A 24,998-nucleotide genomic window follows, 5' to 3' on the forward strand; every position below is an offset into this window, starting at 1 on the left:
CAGACTCTCTGACTGTGAGCGTGCTAATTACAGCCTCGACTCTTTGCCTCTGCGTTCTTCAGTCATTCAGAGAAAAAACAACTTCTGAAAGCAGGAATTAAAGGTAATTACTGTTTATTCTACTACTCAGTTTAAAGCCCTGAGTGCACTGTTGGAAGTCACAGTCAGGTCAATCCTGTCACACACAAAGACAAGACAAAGAAAAACTGAGGTAGAAGCTATTTGTCACTGTCAGCATGTTATGGGAAAGTCCAGGTTTATTACAGATTTGATTAGGTTTTCCCGTCATTCCTATCTAAAAAAGAAAAAACATTTTAAACATCACCTTAATTATTGAGGGGTGAAAAACAAAAGTCAGTTAGGGCAGGTCACATAAAAGTGAATGATGGTTTAAAGAAAAAAGGTACATTCTCATCATCCATCAACAACTCTCTGCTTCAAATTTGACCGGGCCACATCGGCCAAATACGATGCAGTGATGCTGTTGTGTCTCCAGCAGTCGACTGCAGACATGATGGTCACTAAATAGGAACATTATTTGCAATAGATACCATATTCATTATTTAATTTGCTATTATGACCTTAATGTAATCTACAATCACAGCTCAGTGAGACAACATAACAATAACACTTTATTTTTTACAGCACTGTTCAATACATAAAGGGCTGCACAGAAGACGATAAAAGCAAACAAGTAAAAGAATGTCTTGAGAAGAGAAATAGAACGAGGGACTGACTCTGAAACAGTCTGCCGAGGAGATCAGACTCCCTAAGTCTGGGGGTCTCTAAAGGCCCCTGTCCCCTTTGGTTTACAGCCTGGACCTTGGAACAGCCAGCGGAGCTCTACCAGAGGATCTCAGACTGCGTCCTGGCTCATAGCGGGATAAAAGCTCAGAAATATAAGAAGGGGGCCAGCCCATGTTGTGCCTTAAAAGTGAACATGGTGGTGCAAGCACACAGCCTGCAAGTAAACGCTAACAAGGGTATGCTAGCATGCTCACAATAGCAGAAACAATGTTTAACATATTAGGATGTGTCCGAAATTATTCAATCATTCATCTCTGTCTTCTTACTCTAGAGAAAGTTCTGTGAGGGCTTTAAAGTTAGCTTAGTGCCTGCTGCAAAACTAACACCAATTCTTTCTGTCCGCCCTGTTAAAAACTTTATTACTGTACTTTGTACCTCCCAGCAGAATGCATAATAGTATATAGAGCTTAGTTAATGACCTACTTGAGTCCACTACATGGGGTATTAAACTCTAACTACAGTATAGTGTTCAGCACTCCAGAAGAACTCACTGTGTAGTGGATCATTACGGCCACGCTCGATGCCAGAGGGTCACCACAGTCTGCAGGATTGATGTAGGAAGACTTACATTTTGATGTCTATAAACATCATGGCTGAACATCTTTTCCTCACTCAATGGTATGGTAAGGGATGTCAGTCTACTGCAGCTACTAACACAACTGAAAACCCTAGCACTGCTGGGCTGAGGTGTTGATCACACATGTTCACTATAGGCCACAGTAGCAGAATTACGCTGTTCACAATCAGAGCTGAGGGAACAGTCTGCTATTGATTGAACATCTGCAGCTGGTGGGCATCTGCCTCCCCAGACGGCCAGACTGAGCATCAAGGACGAGTTCACAGTGTGGTCAGAATGAGGAATCCATAGGCGCAGAGATTATCCACGCTAATCTTCCACTGGATAACACCATGAGAGGAGGATGGAGGAGGATGAAAAGAGGAGGAGGAGGGAGGTGAGAGGAGGGGGAGAAGAAGATAGAGACTAGACTCTGGTGTGTATTTGTGCCTCTAAAAGATTTGTTCTTGTGTTCATTTTACTTGCTTTATTGTAACTATCTGTATAAACTTCCTCTTCTTTGAAATGTTTCATGGTTTGTTATCTCCAGACCCTCGAGGAAGTTGCGAATCAGTGAGTTAAACCGATCAGAGCTTTTTGTTGCCCGCTTTTCAGACTGTAACCTCTGTACATGGGGTCCATAACTAACCACAAGTCCACTAGCACCACACAACATTGAAATTAAAAAAATCTCTGCAACAGAAAGTATGACCTGAGGGTGTCTTTTTTTTATATTTGTCTCTTTTTTTTTAACATTCAGTGACACACGGAGCTGCACTGCTCCAACTAGACCTGCGGTGTGATCATCTCTCTTTAGTGGGCTTCCTAATCTGACCTCAAACTTCAGGGTGTCATACTTTGAGTCTACTGACCAGAGGCTGTTTTCAAAACTTTCCACAAAATTAAAGGCTCCGTTAGAAAAGTGAGTCAGCGCTGATCCCAAAGAGCGTTTGGTACAGAAAGATAGGATCCCTCCCAATATGGATGGCATTGAATTGCAAAGCTAGTTACTGTAGTATTTCATGGCATCTTGGATGGCTGTGGCTGAGTGGTAGGGAAAGATTGGCGGTTTGATCCCCGGCTCCTTCAGTTGACTGTCAAAAGTGTCTTTGGGCAAGACAACAAACCCCCAGATGCTCACTAAGGCACAGCCATTAGTGTATGACTATAAGATTAGCACTGATGAGCAGATGGGAACAATACATAGAAGCCGGCACAAAATGTGCAGCCAATTTATCTCGACACAGAAATGGACCTGAAGTGATGTCAGCAGACAGCTTGCATATACAATAGTTGGCTTTTATTGAAGCATTTGTGCCAGCTGCTCAAAATTGATGTGTCACAATAAAGAAAAAAAACTAAAAACACAGCAAATTGCATTGTAACTTTATGGAAAACCTGAGGCAAAATCAGATCTTTAAGACCACAAAAATCTCAGAAAAAGGCTGTGAACTTCTGGAGGGACTAAATCTCATGAATCCCTTCCTGGGGAGCATTTGACTAGCTTTTACTAAATGCACAGGAGAGTTGTACCTGTGAGCTTGCTCTATTCTGTGAACCACAGTAGAGTATGACAGAACTGCGAGTCCTATCACACTTTTATTATACAACCATCGTGCATCAGACTCCACAAAACTCGACAGTGTGCTGCAGCGACAGAACCATCTGCAACATGTCCCTGCGCGCGAACTCAGGGAGACTCCACCACTGATGCGGCTGGCAGTGGCAGAGTGTTCAGGGCCGTGTGAGTCACAAGAGTCAAGTCAGCATGTCACAGGCAATTAAACGGTGTCCTCAGACACTCCGCTGAGACACCTTTACGTGAACAGAAGTACGACAGAAAGCTCTGGATGTCGAGCAGAGCGGAGACTCGGGCTGCAGTGACACGAAGTTGAGAGAGGACGGGCAGATGCAGCCTTTTATTTCTCCTTCCTCGATTGACTTTATTAACTTGTTTTTTTTTCTGACTCTGGCTATAGTGCACAGACGCAAATGAAGAAGATAACCACAGCCGCTCCTAGAAAAGAGTGTTTTCAAAAAATATTATGGTCTGCACCCAAGGTAACTGAGGAAAAATTAAATTGGTTCCCTTAAATTTCTACCAGGGAAATTGGCTGCTTTCACAGCTAAGAGCTTTTTTTAAAAAAGTTCAGGAGCACTTAGTGTTCCTGCGGAGTGTGACAGGCTCAACAGATTTCTGTAGGTTAGTAGGTTAATAGCTATACATCTGTCAGATTAGGTTATACAACAGCCCACATACTATGTAAATCACCAGATTATCACTGGAAAATGTGTTTTCCCTCAGAGAACATCTGAAAGAAGCTTAACAACATATTTACTTGCTGAATCTTTTCGTTTATACGCAAAGTGAGCTGTGAGAGTGTCTTTATGGGAGCGTGGGTGGAGGTGTGTGGAAGGTGCAGGGGGTTAATTAGAAGAAAACGCCGCTGAAAAACACACAGAAGGAGGCGCCCCGTCGCAGCAGAGACAAAGTCGACTCTGTGTCGTATCACAAAACATTAAGCAACGTCTTCAAGAATACAGAGCAGCTAAATTGGCTGTAATTATTTCCTGCCATTGCTCTTAAAGTCTATTTTCTGTTGCTACGGGTCAACTTTAATCGGATATGGAAAACTTAATATAGCTCAGGGTGTCACAGCTAGACAAAGGAAGTAACATAACCCACAGAGCTGTCACAGGAGCTAATGAAATGAAAAGAGAAGTAATTTCTCGACACTCAGGGATCATAAGGGCGCTACAGTCATGTCACCCTTTTCTCTTTAATTATGTGTTTTAGCACCTCAGACTCAAGTGGATCGAGAAGTTCCTGCACAGACTCGATAACTATAAACACCAGCGGATTTTTGTGTAACTGCACTTAAATTGGGTGTCTGCACGTCTCCAAAATGAGAGGCTCAGATGAAGAGACAAAGAGCAACAGCAGGTTTACAGAGTGCAAGGACATATACCCTGGGTAGTGCCATTTATCAGGGAGGGATATCATACTTTGAGTTGTTTCAGGTTCTTAGTTTTGAAGTTATTAGTTCACCTAGTCTTCTTCATTGCTGCTCTGTTTCCACTGTGTTCTGACAATAGACTATAAAAAAAAAAAAGGACCACGGCGATGTCACTCATTAGTTTGTGAAAGACTCTTTTGAAGTATGAAGTTGCAGATTTTGGCATTGGGGATGGGAATCACAGGGCTACTCACTATGCGACGATACGTGAATCACAATACAGTGAGTCATAATTGAAATGTACTCCCCTGTGATCCCACCTCAGTGCTATCATCAGCTATAGTAACAAAGGCCTACCATAGGCGAGGCGGGATTGGCAGCAGGGAAGAACAGCGCTGTGTGTTTGGGTGCTTGGAGCCCCCACTGTTTGTTTACACGTTTAGCTACCTAAATGCCATAATGCAATGTCAATCTACACATCGGGATACCAATATTATGCCATTGTGCAAACACAATCAAAGTAAAAAGGCGTAATGAAGGCGAAGCTTCATTAAGACGCTGTTGTGGAATTACACTCTGAAAAGGCTTTGAGACATCACAATATCTCATTATAACATCAAAATAGAAAATGTACAGGATTCATGTTTTATTCACGGCAGGTTGAATCTGTGAATCTGGGAAAAAACAAAAAGAAACTCGGTGGAAGCGCTTGAAGTGTCTCTATTCTGTCGAATAAGGTTCAGTTGTAGTAATCACATGCTGAATGAGAAAGATTTACAGGCTGCTGAAATGCTTATAAAGATTAAAAAACACAAGTTAGTTAAAACTCTTGCTGCAGACGACATGTTTCTGTGTGTAAAGCACGACAGAACATTTTGAAAGCATTGTTTGCGTCTCAGTCGGCAATAGTTTTATATCACATAAACAAACTGTTTTGTTTATTTAGGCTGCTGATATTAACTTTATATCAGCAGCTTAAATCTGAAGGTTTGCAGAGGTCATGAAATCCTTTTTATGAATTCCATGAGCGTCAAATGTAAAGCAGCAGAGGTTGCTGACACACAGCCTTCATGCCTTTATGAAACTTTCTGCCAGAATAGAGAGAATCCTTTTCTGTTCATGTGTTATCTTCTCCCTCCAGCTGCTGCTTTATAGACAGGCCAGGGGAACCCGTTGGCCTCTGTGCACCGACACCAGCATGAACATACAGGTGTGTGCCTGGGTGTGTGTTTATATGCATTAGTGTGAGAAAAAATGTGCACGTGTCCTTGTTTAACCTAAAACTGGATTAACACCTGTAAACATGTGTGAACAGTGTGTCAGACTATTTTTGTATATGCATAAACCAGTTTACAGCCCACAGAAGTATAAAACATGGCTGCTGCTTTTTTTTTTTTTTTTCCTCGACTTGCATCTGCAAATTAAGTAAATGACATCCTCCTTTAACAACACACCATGACCACCTTCTCTTAACTCCTCACACACTTGAGCTGCAAGCATGTAAACACTCATTTGCCTGATAATTCAGCATCTCCTGCCCTGTTTACTCAGCCCCAAGGCATTCTGGGTGATTTTCATGGCATTTCCATTTGCACGCCCCTGGGCACAGCAATCTGGAAGAGGACTGATTTGGACACTTTAGATCCACTAAATGTTTGCAGAGTGTTTCCCTGCCTCGAAACATATTTTCAGGTATTTTAAAAACATTAGTCGAATTCAATCAAACTATATTTTTTTGACAAAACTTTACACTTAAGGTAAAGCGAAGCATAAAGAGGCTCCCTTGCTATGTGCCATCTAAGTCAAAAATGCATCTACTGCATGACAAACGCAACAGCAACATTAATCAGATGTGAAATTTGAGGGAGAAAGCGATGCCACGATGGTGGACGATCTTCATTAAATCAGAAAACACAGACACATTAAATAGTCCCCTTCAGGCCTTGAGCCTGTACTGAAGTTCCTGCAGTGGCGGTTAGTGTTTGATATTAGCTTCAGCTCCGTCAGTGCCAAAGAGCTCGGCGGCTGTTATCAAACATCAGAGGAGCAACAGAGAAGCTTTTCTGTCCTTGACTCTGACACGCGCTCGTCGCAGGACAAAGCTTCCAGCGCTCGCTGTGTTTTCATAAAAAATACATGCAGCATCAAAAGGGCGTGTCAGTGCCAGTAAGTTCAGTGCAAAGATACAATGCTAAATATAAAAGCGGTGTGAGTGAGGCTCTGTGCGTTGGTGTGAGAACATGAATGTGGAAATGAAACTACAGCTGCTTTTACGGAAGCAGTTTTTTTACAGTAAAAACACAAGTGAGAAACAGCACAGATAGTAAACAAATAGCTACAGCTCAGTGTGCATCACAAGACTTTCCTCTTCCCCTACCTGCCAAACTGCAGAGCTTACTTTATTGTCAATTCATGCATAATCCATTCGCTGCACGCCTTATCAAAAAACCCCAGGCACAAATACATCTGACCGTATTATTTGCCAAGGCTGAGAACTGTCAAGGAACTTTCCTCCTCCATCTCTCGCTGACGCTGATTTTTAAAGTATTTTTTTTAAACCCCAATTTATCTCCCCTAACACAAGTTCTCTAGTGGGAGGACCACGGTGCACGGACAAAGTGCAAAGAGGATTTGAAGGAAGACAAATGAACTTGAGTGGTGGAGGAGGAGGGAGGCCAGCGAGGGGCGAGCAACAGTTAAAGATGTGATGCTCTCTGAAGGAGCAGCTGACTTTCTCTGAATTCTAAGTAGAGGGAAAGTTCTGTTTTTTTTCCTTTTTTCTTGCGGCGTTAAAAGACCGGTTGTGTTGTCTAAGGGAGCCAGATGGGCTTGTGTTCTGTGACTAAACTCTGGGAACACACACACACGCGCACACGCACACGCACACACAGCCAGGACCATAAAGCTCATTAGCATTCAAAGTAAATGCTCGCCATTTCTCCTTCTGCTCTTTTCCAACGCTCTGTTTCTCCTTCCTCCCCTCAGCTGATGGTTCCACAGAGAACAGGGGAGTTGCTGCTGTTTATCCACTTATTCCTCAGGGGGAAAAGAGGAGGCTCAGCCAGCAGGAGTCAGACAGAGGAGGAGGGGGAGGAGGTGGAGGAGGGGGGGGGGATGCTGAGCAGTGATACAGAGGGTTGAAGCTCTACACTGATAGCAAACATGGCAGCAGGAAGACCAAATGCCCCGCAGATATTACAAAGCTTACAGTTTCACCTTTATTACCCAGCAGACTAAGGTTACCTTCCTACTCCTACTTCCTACACAATCAGGACCTTTATGAATTCATGAAGAAATATAGACGTATACAAAGTACCTCATTAAAGATCACATGTTTTTTTGTCCAATTGTTTCTCTTTGTCATTCATGCATGATTGTTAAAATAATATCTAAACGTTTATTATGGATATTCAAATGTTTTTACATTTAAAAAATGTAATAATAATGATTATAATAATGATATTACTACAAAAAATAATAATCCAGTTTATTCTGCAGTTTAGGCATTTGGTTTTGAGCTGAATTTTGAAAACACAAAAAAAGGTGTTTAAGCAAAAACAACATCCTACTTATTCAGGATTCAAGGATTAAAAACATTCACTGTAAACAATGAACATATTTCAAACCATAACTTTACAGGTGTGAAATAGAAATTAAAAATGTTCCTCTCCGATGCTCTTCAACTAAGAAGGGCCAGATTTCAGAACGAGTGAGCAGGTTGGCTGTAAAACAAACACTACTGTACTGTATAGAAAGATGACTAAGCTAATACACACCTTAATTAACTGTTATCAAACCAGTTCTGGAATAGAACTGTTCCATTTCATGATTTCAAAAGCATGATCATGAGCTTCTTGTTAATACAGATTTGGCTGCTGAATGAATCATATGTGAGGTGTGTGTGTGTGTGTGTGTGTGTGTGTGTGTGTGTGTGTATATTAAGTAAAAACACATATGCCAGTGCCAGTTTGCAGCTTGTGTATGCCAACACTTGTACAGTGAAGGAAGGATGAAACACAGCACCATATGCAGCATGAAGAAGGCTCTTAGAAACACCTGTGCTGCTGCACTTAACGGCCAGCATCTATTGTGATGTGACGAGGCCGAGGAGAAAAGGGCAGGCCGCAGACATAATGTCTTAGCACCTCGCTTTGTTCCACAGCTCAAAACAAAACAACAGCAGTCTGAGAGCACTTCACTGAGGTGTTTGATGGTGCTCGAGAACGAGAACAGAAAGGAGGAAGAGAAAGTAAAGATCGATAAGCTGCATGTGAGACGATCCTACACCTGCATTTTTCATTCTTATGGACACATCAAATGTTATAAAAAGTTCAGAGGTGGAACAAATCGTGGCATCAGGACTGGAAGGTTTAAGGACTTCTAAGAGTAATGATTGGATTCTGAGAAAAAATTCAAATTCCACGAATCAGAAATCTGTGACACACCCATGAACTTTCAGATGTGGCTCTAATCCCTATTCGGGCTGATAGATCGCGTGTGGCCTTAATTAGACAGATCTGGAGGATTTTTTTTCCATTTCCAAGCAGCAGAGCGTTATAAATGAAAGCGCTCTAGGTTAGGGATTTTCCTGATTTCTTTTGTCAATATTAAGCGGCCTGCAATTTGTAAGGTACCAAAACAAGAGCTTGCTTTAAGAGTCCAATACTAAACCGCAACACCAGATGGCCTGCGGTCAGTTTTGGGCACAAATGGGAAAAGCAGAACCAGAGACCAGCCTTATTAGATGCACAACCTCAGCTCGACCCACAGGGGGAACAGAAATAATATATTTGTTAGAGGACGAATGTCATGCAGTGAGTAAGATTGACACCCCTGGCATTAAATAAGATTAACTTCCTGATTGTTCTCGCAGAAATGATGCCACACCTCGGACATCAAACCTGTAAGTCTGCATCTATAGTTAAACATCCAAACAATGTTTTCACAAGGCTTTTAAAAGCCGACTGTATCTCTTACTATGAGAAAGGTTTATCGAAAATACTAATTTAAAGCTATCTGAAGGTATTCGGAGAAACACTGACACCACAAATTGAAAAGGACCCGACATTATCTGGGGAAAATTACTTCCCGCGGGCGTCAGAGTGGCAGCAAGCGTCAGTCTGCATCTCAGAGCCACATTAAGTAAAACAGAAAGGCAGAAAGGAAAAAATAACACTGAAACTAAAAAAGACCAAATTTAGACTTTGTTTGCTCTGTGCTCGGTTTAAAAATGACGGGGTCATTTCTGTGTTTTAAAAATGTATGAAGTTAACGTTTTGTTCCTGAAAAAAAAGGAGGAAATTCAGCCTTGTCAACTAAGCAATGTCACACGAGAGGGAGTGCAGTTGGCTCTGATTCAACGATAGTCAGAGCTGTGATAACAGCACAGCCCTCGTGTAGTATTTTTACGAGCAGCTCATAGTAAAAAGTCATAAGCAAGTCCAGATTGCTTTTTTCAACCATTCATTTCAACACTGATGCCAAGCAACACACAAGCATTTCCAGTACTCTTGCTTTTTTTTTTTTCGCAGACCAGCCAGTTTGTGTAAATTTATCAGTACGTTTTTATTATCGTGCACAAAATGGATCTAGAGTCTGTTAAGTTGCTGTGATTTGACAGTATTTAAATCACCTGAGGTGGAGTGATAAACACAGTTAGAGGTCCCAGATCTGTTGTGTCTTCAGTCCACTATCACTAAGGATATAAACAGCACTTGGGTAAAACCATTGACTATATAAAAATATGGACAACTTGTCTTACCTCCATCTGTGCTATAACTGTTGAAGACAAAATATCCCCGCAACAGGAACTGACACAGTGCTCTGGTTACGTCATTTGGAGCCAAGAGAGGAATCTGGCGGCCAGAAGGGGGAGCTAAGAATCTTTTGGCTTCACCTTCACGAGGTTGTTGTATTGTCCATCTTTTTATACAGTATTTGGTTTAAAACCAACCAATAGTCCTCAGTAAGTGTAAGACTGTTCAGTTTTCTGTCCAGCCCATTAACTCTTCACCTACCTGCTTGTCCTTGTCCTTGTCTTTGTCCTTAGCTTTCCCGCTGCCAGACACCCGCGACGAGGTGACATCACGGGGAATGACAGAGATTTGATGCAGTGGCATGTTCATCCCAGCAGATCCAACCAGGGACGCTCAAACACACACTTCCTGTCCCGCTGCCAGAGCAAAGGGCATGATGGTCTGAACTTCAACACTGTGCGCGCACTGCCCTGCAGAAGACACACAGAAGGCATTCAATACAAGACAACCAAATCAAAGATGAAAACAGCGACCGATAAGAAACAAGACATGAAAGGCATTTGTGTGGCAGATGTTCATTTGCCTTTTTTTCTTGGCAGGTAATCGATTCAAGAAATGTAAATTCAGATTGTGATAACAAGTCCCTTTGCATCACAGACCTGAAGCTGGTTCCTTTTTTGAGCAGCAAGTTTTTATGAAGCATTGACATTTAAAGTACAGACAAGCAGAGGACCCTAGTTGATAAAGCTGATGAAAGGATCTTAAGTAGTTGAGTGCTCCATGATATAATTTAAGTGACAACAACTCAAGTTTAGATCTTATATGGTTCTATGTCTTTTTTTTAATTCCTTGGCAGCTTTAAACGTTGATGCATTAGCAAAATCCCATGTTTGGCAGGCCAAGTTTAAAAGAGTGTTTAACAAAGACAGCAACTGATGCAAGAAATGTCTGCAAAGTTAACTCAGCTGGGTGATTATTCACAGACTCTAAAACATTTTACATCCCTACAAAAATACACGGATTAGAAGTTATTTGCAAATGACCTACAGTACAGCAAAGACACTTTTGATCTTTTCTCAAACCTCTAAAGACACTTGTTATCTCCTGTGACTTTACACGGGACAATATCAATTTGTCTTAGAATAGCTCAAGCAGAGTGCAATAAATTATCAGAGGTGATCCCAGACGTGCCATAAATCACTACTGAGCTGTGCAGGAATTCATTTTTCTTTCCAGAAACCAGTAGACTTGGTGCCATGATTTCCAGAAAAGAAAGAATGGTGTGGTGTGTTTTCGAGACGGATTCAAACAGACAGGGCGAGGAAAGCAGCGGCAGTGTGAGGCTGTCCTGCAGAGTTACACAAGAGGGTTTACATATGGGTCGTTTTAACGACAGTTAATGCAGCCATCTGTACTGTCACTGACAGCTATTAAGCTTTAGCTCCTTCTAACCACTGGAACGAGCGTGTTTATGTGTGTATTTGCACACAGGCACATTTCTTGCCAAGCCTACCCTCAGCAGTTTGAAAATGACAGGATTAAGAAAACCAAAAAAAGCAAACAGACAGATGGGAAGTCAGAGGAACGTCAGTAATCACAGACCAGCACTGAAGGCTGTAGGGGGGGAGCTGATGTTGGAGGTCACAGACCCTGACATCTGTTTACCATAGACTGTAAAGAACATGGGTCTAGTCTCAGTGACCTCGCAGATTGGTTTCTGAAGAGGATTTACGAAGCCTAATGATGGCAGGCGCCATATTGGAAATACTGACTCTATTAACCGACATCCAGCTAATTAGGAAGCAGGCAGAGGTGTAGCTGAGGTGGGATGAATATACAGTACATTAGCTACTGGAAAACACCCATATAGCTCATCATCCGGTGAGCATATTTAAAATTTAAAAAAATTTAAAAACACAGATTACAGTTTAAAGGCAGTAACAGGATTTTGCTTACGAGCCGAGCCTCCAGGCTAACAGTGCCAAATCGGCCACACCCCTTATTATGTCTTTTCATGCACAGCTCTTATCCTTAATATAATAAAAGTGATGTGTTGCTACTGTTAAGTTGTTCTAAATAACATATGAGCTATAGAGATCAAACTCACGAACCAGGGGGTTAAAATGTTATATTTCTACTTTAAATTGGGCGTTGGACTCTTAACAGGACTACTTGGCTTTTACAGTCAGCCTCAAGTGGACACTCGAGGAACTGCAGTTTATTTTTTTGCACTGCTGCTTTTACTTCATTTTTTCAACACAGAGGTTTACACCTGGGGTTAACTGAGGTGAAGCTTCAGAAACAGACCAGGAGAGTTAGATTTGCCACTTCAGCTGCCCACTGCACTGTCTGATAAATGTTTAAGGAGATTTAAAGTGACGATGCTGATATCAGCTCTCAAAACAGACAGCAACAGTTTACAGCCTTTGAAACACTCCTCATGCAAAACAAACAATTCATAAAGAGTTAGAGTTGCAGTGTAGGGCTGAAACAGAAATTATTAAACACAAAGCACACTGACTGCTCTACTGAAACATGAGGCACTGCACACACACCCAGGATGAACATTTTTCTACTCCTGCTGTTTATCTTCAAAGACTTTAAGACTGAGTCATAACAATAAAAACAAGTCCTAGAAGATATCTTTAAAAAGTTATCATTTTATGGTTGCTGTATGCACGTGTTGGATGGTCTGCCTTGTCCCCATGTGGTCTTAAACACGGGCGTATTCTAATTTAAAAGTCTTTTTAGGTCTGCTTCCCATCAAACCTACATCATACAAAGTGGTAGGAACTTCAATCTTCAATCACAGGAAAGTTTCCGGTTGTCTGCTCAAGGCTGAAGGGGGGAAATGGTGTTTACATCTTCTGCTCCATTTACTTGGAATGGATTGGAACGAGACCTGAAACTTAAGGAACTGGTCTTTTGTTGATTTTAATGTTTCTGTTTTCCCTTTGTCATGATGCTTTTTAATGTCTTGTGTGAATCTCTTTAATTTCCCTTGTTGCTGAAATGTGCTATAGGAATAAACTTGCCTTGCCTATTGCAGGCATTTACTGGAAGCTTGAATGACTTGCAGGCAGGCACACCTGTAAGCCTGTGTTCTGTCAGTAGTACTTATGATTGAGGTCGACCTTGACTGCCACTGGCTGGTTTCACTTGTAATTCGTGTTTTATTTTAGACATGCATGTTGCATGGCTGCTCGTGGTATGCTAACTGTGCTACTGCATGGCTATACTTCTGAAAGAGAGCTTTTCCTGGTTAAATAAAAGGTTTCATTAATAAATCACTGCAAAAAAAAAAAAAAAAAAAAAATCATAATGTGACATTTAATGGAGTCTAAACTGAGCGTTTTGTGTGCTTTTATTGACACAAATAGTACCCTTATCAAGAAAAAAATGCATCTTGTGCGATTGGGATTTTGTACTTATTGCAATTTTGATATTTGGATGAACTGTGCAGCCCTAATTAAATCAATGTTTGTCGCTGAAATAGTTCTGAAGGCTCAATGCGGCTTTTCTATTACTCGTCTCTATTTGTCTCCAAAGATAGTGAAACTAATTAGCTACAGTAGCCAAGTTAACTCAATACAACAGTTTGGGGAAAAAAATGTGCAGAGGGAGAGCTTACTCAAGACTGACACCAACTGCTGATTCACATGCCAGTAAAAACCCACAGTGTGTTTGTTTGTTCTGAAACAGAAAATAGATTACACAGCAGAAGGGGGGGGGGGGGGGGGGGGACTAAATATATCATTTTGATTTGACGATTCAGCACTGAATTTAGACAGCTGGAGGCAGTGTGCCCTTTACTGTATGTAGAGGTCAGGTGTGCAAAAAATTAATAATTGTGTTTATTTAACCAAACCTAGAGCTGAATTTTGAAAAGCCTCTTATGATGCTGCTGTAGCTGCATGTGTTGGCAGTGAACTCTGTTCTGTGTGCACGCCTCGTTTCTTTTCTTCCCCGAGACATCAGCCTTGATCACGTTAAAAGTCAAGAGGGTTCAGTGACTTGCATGCATGAGCTGTAAAGTAATCTTACCCCTTTAAATAATTCTATCTGTATCATGAGCCATAAAGTGACCTTGTGAGATACGGCAGAAGAAAACAGGTCAGTTTGATGCAAGCAGAGTCATGCTTTGTACGCGTTTGTCAAGCTAATGCGAAGCAGAAAATAAGTGGCGGAGTTAGCCACCACATGGTTGCGTCATTAAAACCACTGCACACCACATTGTAGTCACTAATGTTTGTATTAATTACAAAGTGGCCTTTCATGTGTCATTTCTTAAACTGGGTTGTCAAGTAAATAGAAGGCATGAAAAAAAATAAATCATGATCATATTTGTGCACTACTTCTGCAGCACTGTGGGTTCACTCCGATGTTTTCTTCCTGCAGTCCAATGAAACAACCAACAACATCCATCACTGCAGCCACAACAGAGACCGCCGCAGCACCAGCGAGCTCGTTACTGTGCACTCAACGAGTAACAACTGCAGTAAAATCCGCCACTCCACTCTTAATTGGCATTGTATCTCAAGCATGATGTCCTTGTTGAGCTGAGGGGTTGCACTAATGGGGCAAGAGATGGACAGTCAGGATTTCACTTCACCGTATACATGTGCTCAGATCAGTTCTGTAGTGTGAATATTTTTAGGATTAATAAAGCTAAAAACTCGATCCGTCAATCAAGCAGGCCAGAGGAGATGTTACAGGACATTAACTGTTTTTTTTTTTTGTTTACTTGTGCGTGTCTGCCTGCCAGTCAAAGAGTTCACTGCCATAATATTCATAGCTACAATTCCTCCTGCCGTAAAACCAATCACAGACCTCCTGCGGTTCAATTATGATGCTGCCCGGTTGCCGTGGAAACAGCTCCAGGGGTCAGTTTAAGCTGTTAAGGGGAAGATAGCTTCAGAGAAATGATGCACTTCAGACTGGTAACAAGAAACACACACACACACACACACACACACCCGGACGTGAGAAGACAATAACTAAAATGACTTGTGTCTGACCAGACTAATTGTGGTGATATCATCACTGTGTTTGTTTTTTTAACACAGGTTCTTTTATCTGAATTAATGACTCAAAACGTAATTAGAAAAAAAAAAAATTAACATCAAAGTCATTTTGAATGACCCTCGTCGTTATTTTCTTCACAGACTCAATTGCCCTTTTTTCCTCAGTTAATTCATTCAGCCTGACATTGTGGTCATTGTCATCAGTTTATTTGCTTTAATGTCTTTGTCGTATTTATCTTATTTGTCTATTTGTGTATTTGATATTACAATTTGTCCTCGTTTAAATTGTAGAGCACATCTTAACTTAACATTAGAAGCAAGTCAAGAGAAGCACTGCGAAAGAAAGCCAGGTCCCTGGTATAAGAGAAAAAAGTCTTGTTGCGCCGTAGGATGTCAGAAAAGGAACGCAAATAAAAATGACCTCCATTTCTTTAGAATACCGCCGTTGAAGACGCCTTTGAATCAAAATGCAGACCTTTATGGTTGCAGCAGCACAACCCCAACTAGCTATGAATGACCCAAATTAGAGCGCAAGTACATGTAAACAAGAGCTGGAGATAATATTCACATATATGTATGCAATTCATAGAGAGCATAATGTATTAGGAATACAAGAGCATGACATAATTATTCAGGCCTAGATAGCAGATAGTAGAGCAACAGTACTTGTATTGATTTATATTATTCTAAAATATAATAATTAAAATAAGGAGAGTTAATAATACAAACCCAGCCATACAAGTGCAGTGACTTGTTTCTGACAGCCCACATCTTCAATAGTTACGCTTTATGATCTTCAGCTGGCAAGGCTGTACATCGGTCCTCAATACACAAAAAACATCTGACAAATCTGGTTATTCAATGTCGCTGACATGAACATAAAGAACAAAATTGTACTGTATGTGTCAGGCAGTGGTTGGCTCTCAGGGTCAGCCTCAGAATTGTTCATTAGTTTATCTTAGTTGCCCTGCTTACAGTGCAGCCAGTATCCAATCAGATTTCGGCCCGGGGATGTCTCCAGGTCAAAACAATCTACCCTGAGGCCTTCAGAATTTCAAGTGAATTCCTTTGCAATTTAAGTTAAGACAATATTGTTGGTTTTCATATACTTTGACATATCAGATTTGGAGTTTGACATACTGGGGGTATTCTTTGACATGACAGAGCCACCTTGCCTCGCCGAGTGAGCCAGGCTAATGTCTGTGACACTAGATGCACGAGAGACATGAGAAGTGCTCCATCGTTGGAAGAGAAGTTGAACTGATTGTGAGTTTGGTGACGTTTAGACTTTGAGCACTTTTGTTTATGGCAAATCCTTTTACGAGAAGGACATTTCAAGAGAAGCCAGACGTCTTGGAAAAAAGGTCAACCAGCCCCACAGCTAGCAGCTCGGACTGAGTTTTACTGTCAAATGATTACAGTTATTAATCATAAGCCACAAATACAAAACTTCATTGCAACTTATCCTAAAAACAGCTGTGTTAAAATATTTTTAAATATAGTTTCTTTCCTGTGCCACTCACTTCCAAAACAAATGCATATGCTAGCCAGATCAAATAATGTGCAACATCAGTCACACAGCTTTTACAACTTAAATCTGATTCCTCCTAATGCTTTAAAGAAGCACAGTTGAGCTGTTCTCTGCAGCTCCTGCAGCAGGTATATCAGCGTCCTGTCTCCTCCGTGTTCTGCTCAGCTGAGCTCTGCTGTTATTCAGTTTGCAGAGAGGCTCCTGTGTGTCCCTGCTGTCAGATCAGACCTGAGATATGGCCGAGAGCCCGCTCTCCGCTTCTGATGAGCAACCAGGCGGAAAAACTCGGCCGTGTATCAATCAATCCTCACATCACTGTACTACAGCTTCAGTCTATATTTTTAAAAGGGTGTCTCCCCAACGGATTGGCAAATTATGACACAGAGTAGAAGTTGGGGATATAAAGGGTCTTAATACTGTTATGCTTAGGAGAAATTATAACTGCATGTTGGATCCCAACAGAGTTAGATTCTATATATTATGTAGCTTTTTTTTAATCAAACCCCTTAAAAAAGTTGGAAACAGCACATATCCAATAAATCATGGTGTTTCACTGTTTGGAAAATCATCACATTCTATTTTACACTATGTCCAACTCTTTTGGAATTTGGGTTTGCAAAGTGAATAGTTTTCAGCTTTTTTATCCGTCCCTTTATGTTGCGAGACTCATTCATAAACTGTGATGAAAGATAAAGAAGTGACTTTGCACTTGCACTGTTTCTTATTCAAGAGAGTTCTTATGAAACTCACTTCCACAGAAATGTATTCAGAGTTTTGTTTGGCAGGTACAGCACAATGCTTAAAAATGTCATTCCTGTCTTTGATTGCTGTTCCCTCAGAGGATGTGCCACTAAATAAATCCTTCAAGAGGAGGTGCACATATACCTGAACGACTGCTGGAAGGTGCAAATCAGAGAGATAAAGGAGGGCATTCATTTCATCATGGCACACGATCTATAAGTCTGTTGGCAGCACTGACTGGACGTAAAGCCTGGCCAAAACTCTCACACACACACGTACAAACAAAACACACACACCTGGGGATTATCTCAGCTGACAAATTTCCTAGCAGGTTAAACGGAAATACAAATACTGTTTAACTGACCAGACTAAAGATAAGAAAACACACCAATAAAAAAAAAAAGAAGTCCAAATTGAGTACAATGTATTCAAACTTTTCTGCGGATGTTTGCACAAATAGCCAACTGGCCTTCCTGCCAGTTTATTCTGACACAGGCTGCATACATTGGGGCGACTGTGTGAATGGGTAGGTGTGATATGCGGTGTAAAGGCGCTTTGAGTAGTCAAAAGACTATAAAGGCCTATGTAAGCTCAAGTCCATTTATCATACATTCTAGCTCTATTTTCTAAATCAACATTCTGCCAAACCAGGCAGTTCCTACGAGATCTGTTCACCGCCCTCGTTTACATCCTGGTTTTAGAGAAAGGAGAGCAACTTCAAGCAGTCTTGTGAAATTCTTGGTTTCACATAGGGCAACTATCACATGATTTGCGAAACAAGCCGTTTCTGCAGATTTATCCTGGGAGAAGTCCGACATGCGTGATCTGAAACATTGCCCATGTTTAGTATGGACATCCAGCATTGTAACACCACAGGTGAGTTTTAAGACGGGGAACAGCATAATAGTTCAACTTTAACCATTTAGTTGTCTAAACGGTTAAAGTTGAACTATTATGCACACACACCACAGAGACAGTAAACACACCAACAGTTTACATATCACATTTGTAGTATGAGCTAGTCATATCTCTGAAAACATGTTAAACAAATATCTCCATCCACAAAAAGAAAAATTATTTAAAAGTCACTGACATTGCATACATTTCACAAACACGACGCAGCTACACTGAGCTGCAGACTAGTGATTACTTGAACACCTTTTTCATGACATACAGGAATAAATTATCATAATTTCTCTCTCTTTTTTTTAGCTCATTGTCATTTCAAAATGTAGCTGCATGTTTTCAGCACCACTGTTACTACAGATTCGTATTCTTATTCGTCTTCTCTGCCTCCTAATTGTCTCTGCCTTTCTACCCTATATGCAGTATTAATCAAAGGAATATGTGACATTTAAGTTCCCTTAAACTGTATGTTAATGAGTCCTAGTGTGGTTGTGTTTGTGTGTTCGGGGAAGAGAAATCCGGGGTTAGCAGGCATCCCTTGGGAAAACAAGAGAGCTGACGCTTGTTACACACATCGTATTCATTCTTCAGGATACATTTTGCAAAGTGACCTTCACTTTTTATTAAACACTTTTTCTCCTCAAAAGAGATGGAGAGAAAAATGCAGATGAAAGTGTGCATACACTACATTGACAAATCAACAGCATGTGAAACCTCCTCTTCCTTTTCTGTAAATCTCGGTATTTAAGAAAACCGAGATTTACAGGAAATTTAAAAAGGAAGGATCTTCACTTACAGTAAATGTTTCAGTTTCAGTACAGCTACCAAAATTGCAACAGTGACTCTGCTGTGGAAACACAGAAGTGGGCCATTCAAGTTCAGTTAAATACTTTGACACAATTCCCCGGCTCAGAACGATGACATGCAGAGATTCTGATGCCAGACGCTTGAAGGAATCAGCGAGTTGCCTTTACCTTTCCCCTCAACATCCATTTCCAAAGGGGCCCTTTTTATTATTTGAACTCCAGTAAAATTACTTTAACCATCAAAAGTACCTCTACTCTATGTTGGACTTTTTGATCGTCTCTTACAGGAATCGTTTCAACCGACTTCTAGAAAGACAGAGCTTACATATTATACAACTTCCAATACAAAAGGAACTTGTCACTTCTACTCTTTCATATGGATTAAGCAATCAAAAATAAAAAAATAAAAATTTATAGTGCCGGGTATTTCCCACCACCCCCGATACAATACGTATCACGATACAGAGGCCACAATATGATACACATGCTGATATACATTGATTTTGGATAATGTCCTACAAAGAATTCACTACAACAGCTGTTCTTTATTATTGAGAATAACATCAGAGGATCCTACAATTTAAAATAAACTTCAATTCAGGCCCTCAGAGATCCGACAAATACATTAAAATATTTGAATCCCAGAGCTATGGCTATGGTGTTATTGTGAACTTCACCATGGGTCAGTTGTCATTCAAAACTTTCATCACAGCTTTGCAGCAGTATCGATTCTGTAACATCTGTATCGATATAAGTATTCGCAAGGAGCACATGACGATATTTTGCCATGTCAATTTGTTTTTTTAGCACAGCTCTTTAGCGGTGCTGCTACGATTTTCCTTTCAGATTGAGCAGGCTAGTTAACCCTCCAAACAGTATTAATGCTAGTTTGGCTTATCTTATCTTCTTATCTAATGCAAGAGGACAAGGCAGGTAGACAAGTATTTTAAATAAACACAATGTACTTGTGCCCTTAATGAAAGAATAAGCGTTCACTGAAGACATCCTTCATCCCAATTATACACCTATGCCCTACTGTTAAATTGCATAGTCTACCATATGGCCAATATTTGCCCTCGCAACCAAAACAGCATTGCCACCTTCAACAGACCGAGGCTCCTTTTATGAGAGCCAACCAGGTAGTGACAATGTCTTTACTACCTATACCCTGTCACATGGCCCCTTCAGAGCCCCAAAACTCAAGCCTGAATGTTCTTGGTTTTAGGTCCAGTGTGTAAAATGTGAGGATTTTCTATTGTTTGGTTGATTGTTGCAGAAGGAATGAAGGATTTTTTATGATGTTTTTTTTTCTGGGCCAGAGGGACCTTGTTTTTGTCTGCCTGATGGCAGTAACTGGAGGGAGTGGTAGAGGGGGTGGAGAGGTGCTCTCTGTGATCAGAGTGGCTTTCCTGATCACAGAGCGACTGTGCAGTTCACAGAGACGAGGTTGGGGCGAGACGATTATTTTTGCTGGCCTAATTAACTATGCCGGAGAGTTTTGTTTAGTGTTTGTTGGTGAGGGAGTTTTAGTTTTACCAGGACATGTTGAAGGTGAAAATATATCATTAGAGGCAGATGGGGTCCAGGGGTAGAGTCGGTTGTCCTCTAAACAGAAGAATAGCATCCCCAGCTCCTCCGGTCTACATGCCCCAGTTTCCCTTGGCATGACACTGGAGACAAATTTACTCCCCACGGCATGACCTGCATGGCCTGATTGGTTACTTGTTTATTTCATTTTATATACTTCAATCCCAGAGAGGAAATTCTGGTTTACATTCTGTTATTGAGAGACATACTACTCACACACAGGCCCAAAATACACACATGGACAAACAGAACCTGTGGACATGCATTAATGGAGAGATTGTCAGAGTGGGGCTGCTACATGCCAGGGTTGTTGGGGTTTTCGGTGCCTTGCCTAAGGACCCCTCTGTGGTACTCGAGAAGTGACCTTCAGCCTCTGCAGCAACCAGACCAACTTCCACACTCTTTTGGTCCATAACGCAACTTGAACTGCTGACCCTCTGGTTCAAGTCCCTCAACACTGAGATACTGCCGCAATGACATGGTGAATGCTGATTGAGTGTAAATGGCAGCCAGTGGTCGGGAAACGAGAACAACGCAACATAAGTGCACTCCATTTCAGTTTATAAGGATGTTTGAGTTGATACAAATTGTGCAAGCTGAAACAGATTTGATAGTCATATTCAGATTCAATTCAAGTTCACAGACAAAAAGCAACAGTCTGTCAACCTTTTTACAGACAGAAGACTGCGGTAGTGAAGACAGGGTGCAGCCAAAGCAGCTGTAGTTCAAAAGAGAAAGTATACTCTACATACTTTCTGAGAAAAAAAAACAAAAAAACTTTTGGGAATTAATTTTCTGTCTGACAACCGCCCAAGCAGCAATGACAGGGCGAGAAATCTTGATTGCAGTAAGTGTCAAAAATAACATCGTATCGATGCATGCATGACTTGAAGAATTTTGACAGGTTGATGCTCAGTGCACTTTGAGAGAGGAAGATAAGAGGAAAAAAATAAGAATGTATGAGTACTGATTTCCCTGAAAGAGCAAAATAAAATACGTGGAAAGGAAAGTGCACACACATCAAATTACAGTGTGAAGAAAGGAACTGAAATTGTTAGACAGGGCAGTCACTCAGATTGAAGGCAGGCTCCACAAAACACACACACATCTCTGTGCTACAGTTCACCCTGTAAAGAATCAGGGAAAGCTGGAACTGGAAGCCATAGCTCCAAACTTTACCAGACCTCCTAATCAAAAGTTTTCCTAGTCTGCACATGTCCAAATCTAAGTCATACCTAATCCCAAATAGCCGTTAGAGGATATTTATGAGATCATGAGGCAGAGCACTGCCAGCAAACCAAACAAACCTGTGCACACTTACTTGTGCGCACTTTTGGGGAGATTAAAGCCAAAGCTGACACCCGTAATAAGTTATGATAGCAGCTGCACCCCCCCCTGGATGTTGAACGCTGGCTGTAGATGTTAGAAAAAACACCTGTAACCTTTCTGTGGCCTTGATTCTTTGCTGAAGCTAAACTCCTTTTAACTTCTGTTTCGGACATGTTTTTAGCCCGTTTCTGTTGATCCATCATTCATATGTTTCAAGTCAATATGGCTAGTATTGATCAGGCAGTTGGGGAAAGCTGTTTAAATCACCTGCTGTTGGTTTTAATGAGGTACGTTCAGCGCTGAGAGATGCACCAGCAGGTAAAGTGTGACACTGCAGGACTAATGTTGTTCATTTCAGAGTGTGAAAATACCAGCAGGGGGCTAAACATACCTGGTCCCGTGTGGATCTGTTTGGAGAGTTTACCTAAACAAGATGTTTTACACAGAAGGCACAGGACAATCAACTGTCCGTTATTCTCTAAACAAATATGAGTGCTAAGCAATAAATTGACTTCCAATTTAAAGTACAATTTTGGCTTCCCGCGATCATGAAGACATGATGACGGAGATTAAACCATTACTGTGCTGCATGCCGTGTTGCACTTTGGTCCATGGTGTTGTCATGTGTGGTAAATGTTTCTAAGTGTTTGTAGTTATATTTTGGCCAGAAGAGTACATCACCACTACCTCAAAACATAGTTAATTAATTTGTATTTATTTATTTATTATTATAAATGTTTTATCTGTTAGTATGTATTTATAGTTTTTTCACTTAATTAGCTTGTCTTCAGAGTGTTCAGAGTGTTTATGTTTAATAAATGCATGTTGTAAAATCAATGAGTAACCGTGTTTCATAATCTGATCTCGATATCAATCAAAAAATGATTTTTGCCATAATCAGGCAGCCCTTAACAATAAAACATGAGAAAATGGATTGAAAAGTGAAAATTGACACCAACATTTCATAGAGCTAGAGGTGACAACTAGATGTCTTGTTTTAATCAAATAAAACCCAAGTATCAAAACATGACTGACCTTCTGCTTACTTATCTAAAGATATCGACATTTCTATGTCTACAGTCTTTCTCGTCTGCAGCAGCTTGTCTAAGTGGATGATGGCGTTTCTGGGGTTGAAAAACACTTTAAAAAAGGGCCAGTTGTTCATCGACATCGGTTTGACCTTTTCATGGAACGCTTGATGTTGAAATGCATCCATCCGTTTGTTTGTTAAGAATACAAACAAAAAGCATTGTTATAGCCGTCTCATGACCTTTAAAATCTAAATAAATCACATTTGTTTTTTTTTCTAGACAAACAAACCAGTAAATTGTTTTTTTTAAACAGATCATAAGACGAAACAATGATGTAAACCACTCAATGTTACAGCTCTGTGATGTCTTTTTAGCCAACTGTCAAACTGTCTGACACAAACCTGAAGTTCCACACAGGAGTGGATTTTTGTTGTGGGAAACTCAAAGCAAATGAAAAATACTCAGCCCATTTTCTGTCAATTTCTGTCAATGATATTAAGCCTGAATTATTCATAATAAGGGGTAAGCCACTTTGAATTTCTGGCATGTTTGATACTTTGCACCTTTAAGAAAAAGCTAAAGACCCAGCTCTTTCATGAACACCTTCGACCTTAATGATGATGACGATGGATTCAATATCATTGATGATGATGATGATGGTAATGATGGTTTGTTGATAACGACGATTTTAAGATGGTTTCTATACTGATTAGAGCTCTCAAGAACTGCCGTCGATGTTGTGCTTTGCCTCTGGTCACTTCCTGTCAGCACCTGTGTGTCCAATCGGACTCAAAGCTGATCGTTTGCTCTTACTGACATTGTTCCCTTTTTTTCTAGATCCTTGCTTGTGTACGTCGCTTTGGATAAAAGTGTCTGCTAAGTGAACTGTATAATTGTAGAACTGTTCACAGGACTGCACACACTTGTACAGTGAGAGCAGTGCCACGAGCAGAGATTCCCTGACTTCAGGGCTTTTTCTCTCCTGATTGGAAATGCGCTGACAGTATTTAAAGGCACCGTGGCAACAGCAGGCATGCCTGTGTGATGTGTCAAGCAGCAAGCCTCTTCGTATTTGCTTTTATCCTCATTGCAATATACCCAAACAGTAGGTAACGAAACACAGATGTCAGTTTGGTTTGACATAAGTGACCCAGCATCCTCCACATACACACCCCTCATCTTTTATAATGGGTTAGATGAGTCCTTCCTAGCTCCAAGGTTACTCACCTTTATTCTGTACGCCTTGACACAACTTAACTACAGCTGTGTTTATCAGCATGCACGAGTTACACAAGCTTCACTGACTCATGTAAACACAAAGAAGTGTTGAGCTCAGAATATCTTCAAGCAGAGAGGATAAAAAAGACATCTGGTTACGCAACTGTAATCAACACATTTTCCCGTTTCAACTCCTTCAATTGTCACATGTAACAGCACAGTGTCATGTCAGCCTCGTAATGCGACACCTGACACAACTGCTATCTTAATCCCTCGCTGGACAGCACACATTAAAGCCGTCAAGACGTATCCATCTCAGACATCTTCGCCGCTGTTCACCTTAACAGTGTCAGTGTTATCACAGCTGTCCAAGTGATCGCGGCCGGTGACAACAGCTGCACAAACACTGCCACTTCCACTCAGGAAATCAAATAAATATTTGCAATACAAACTCATTTATTGCTTTAAACTTACTTCATCTCATTAGGCACAAAACCAATTTGTCTAAGCAATAACAGGATGAATTAATTATTTAAAGCCTATTAAGAAACTGCTACACACTCTGGATGGATTTAAATGATCAAAGGCCCACAGTGGAGGCACAGTAGACATTTATTTAGAGCTGGGATTATTTTGGCTGCTGTAACGGGGGACATTTTCTGACAAGGGTTTACTATTTGATGAGATTTAAATCATGAATACTCTTCAGTTAAAATTGCAAGCAGTAAACCTCCTCTGACAAGGCAAAC

General features: G+C 40.9%; 1 protein-coding gene across 2 annotated transcripts in view; it reads right to left on the bottom strand.

Annotated features, from left to right (window-relative positions):
- marchf8 (membrane-associated ring finger (C3HC4) 8) overlaps positions 1–24,998 on the bottom strand; it is a 92,420-nt gene that overhangs the window by 58,361 nt on the left and 9,061 nt on the right. For both annotated transcript variants that reach the window (XM_065959854.1, XM_020648091.3), the window contains exon 2: positions 10,338–10,546. In XM_065959854.1, coding sequence (XP_065815926.1) covers positions 10,338–10,445 — 108 coding nt within the window. In that variant the 5' untranslated portion in view covers positions 10,446–10,546. The remainder of the gene's footprint in view (positions 1–10,337; positions 10,547–24,998) is intronic.

This window comes from Labrus bergylta, chromosome 10 (genome assembly GCF_963930695.1).
Source record: "Labrus bergylta chromosome 10, fLabBer1.1, whole genome shotgun sequence".
NCBI lineage: Eukaryota > Metazoa > Chordata > Actinopteri > Labriformes > Labridae > Labrus > Labrus bergylta.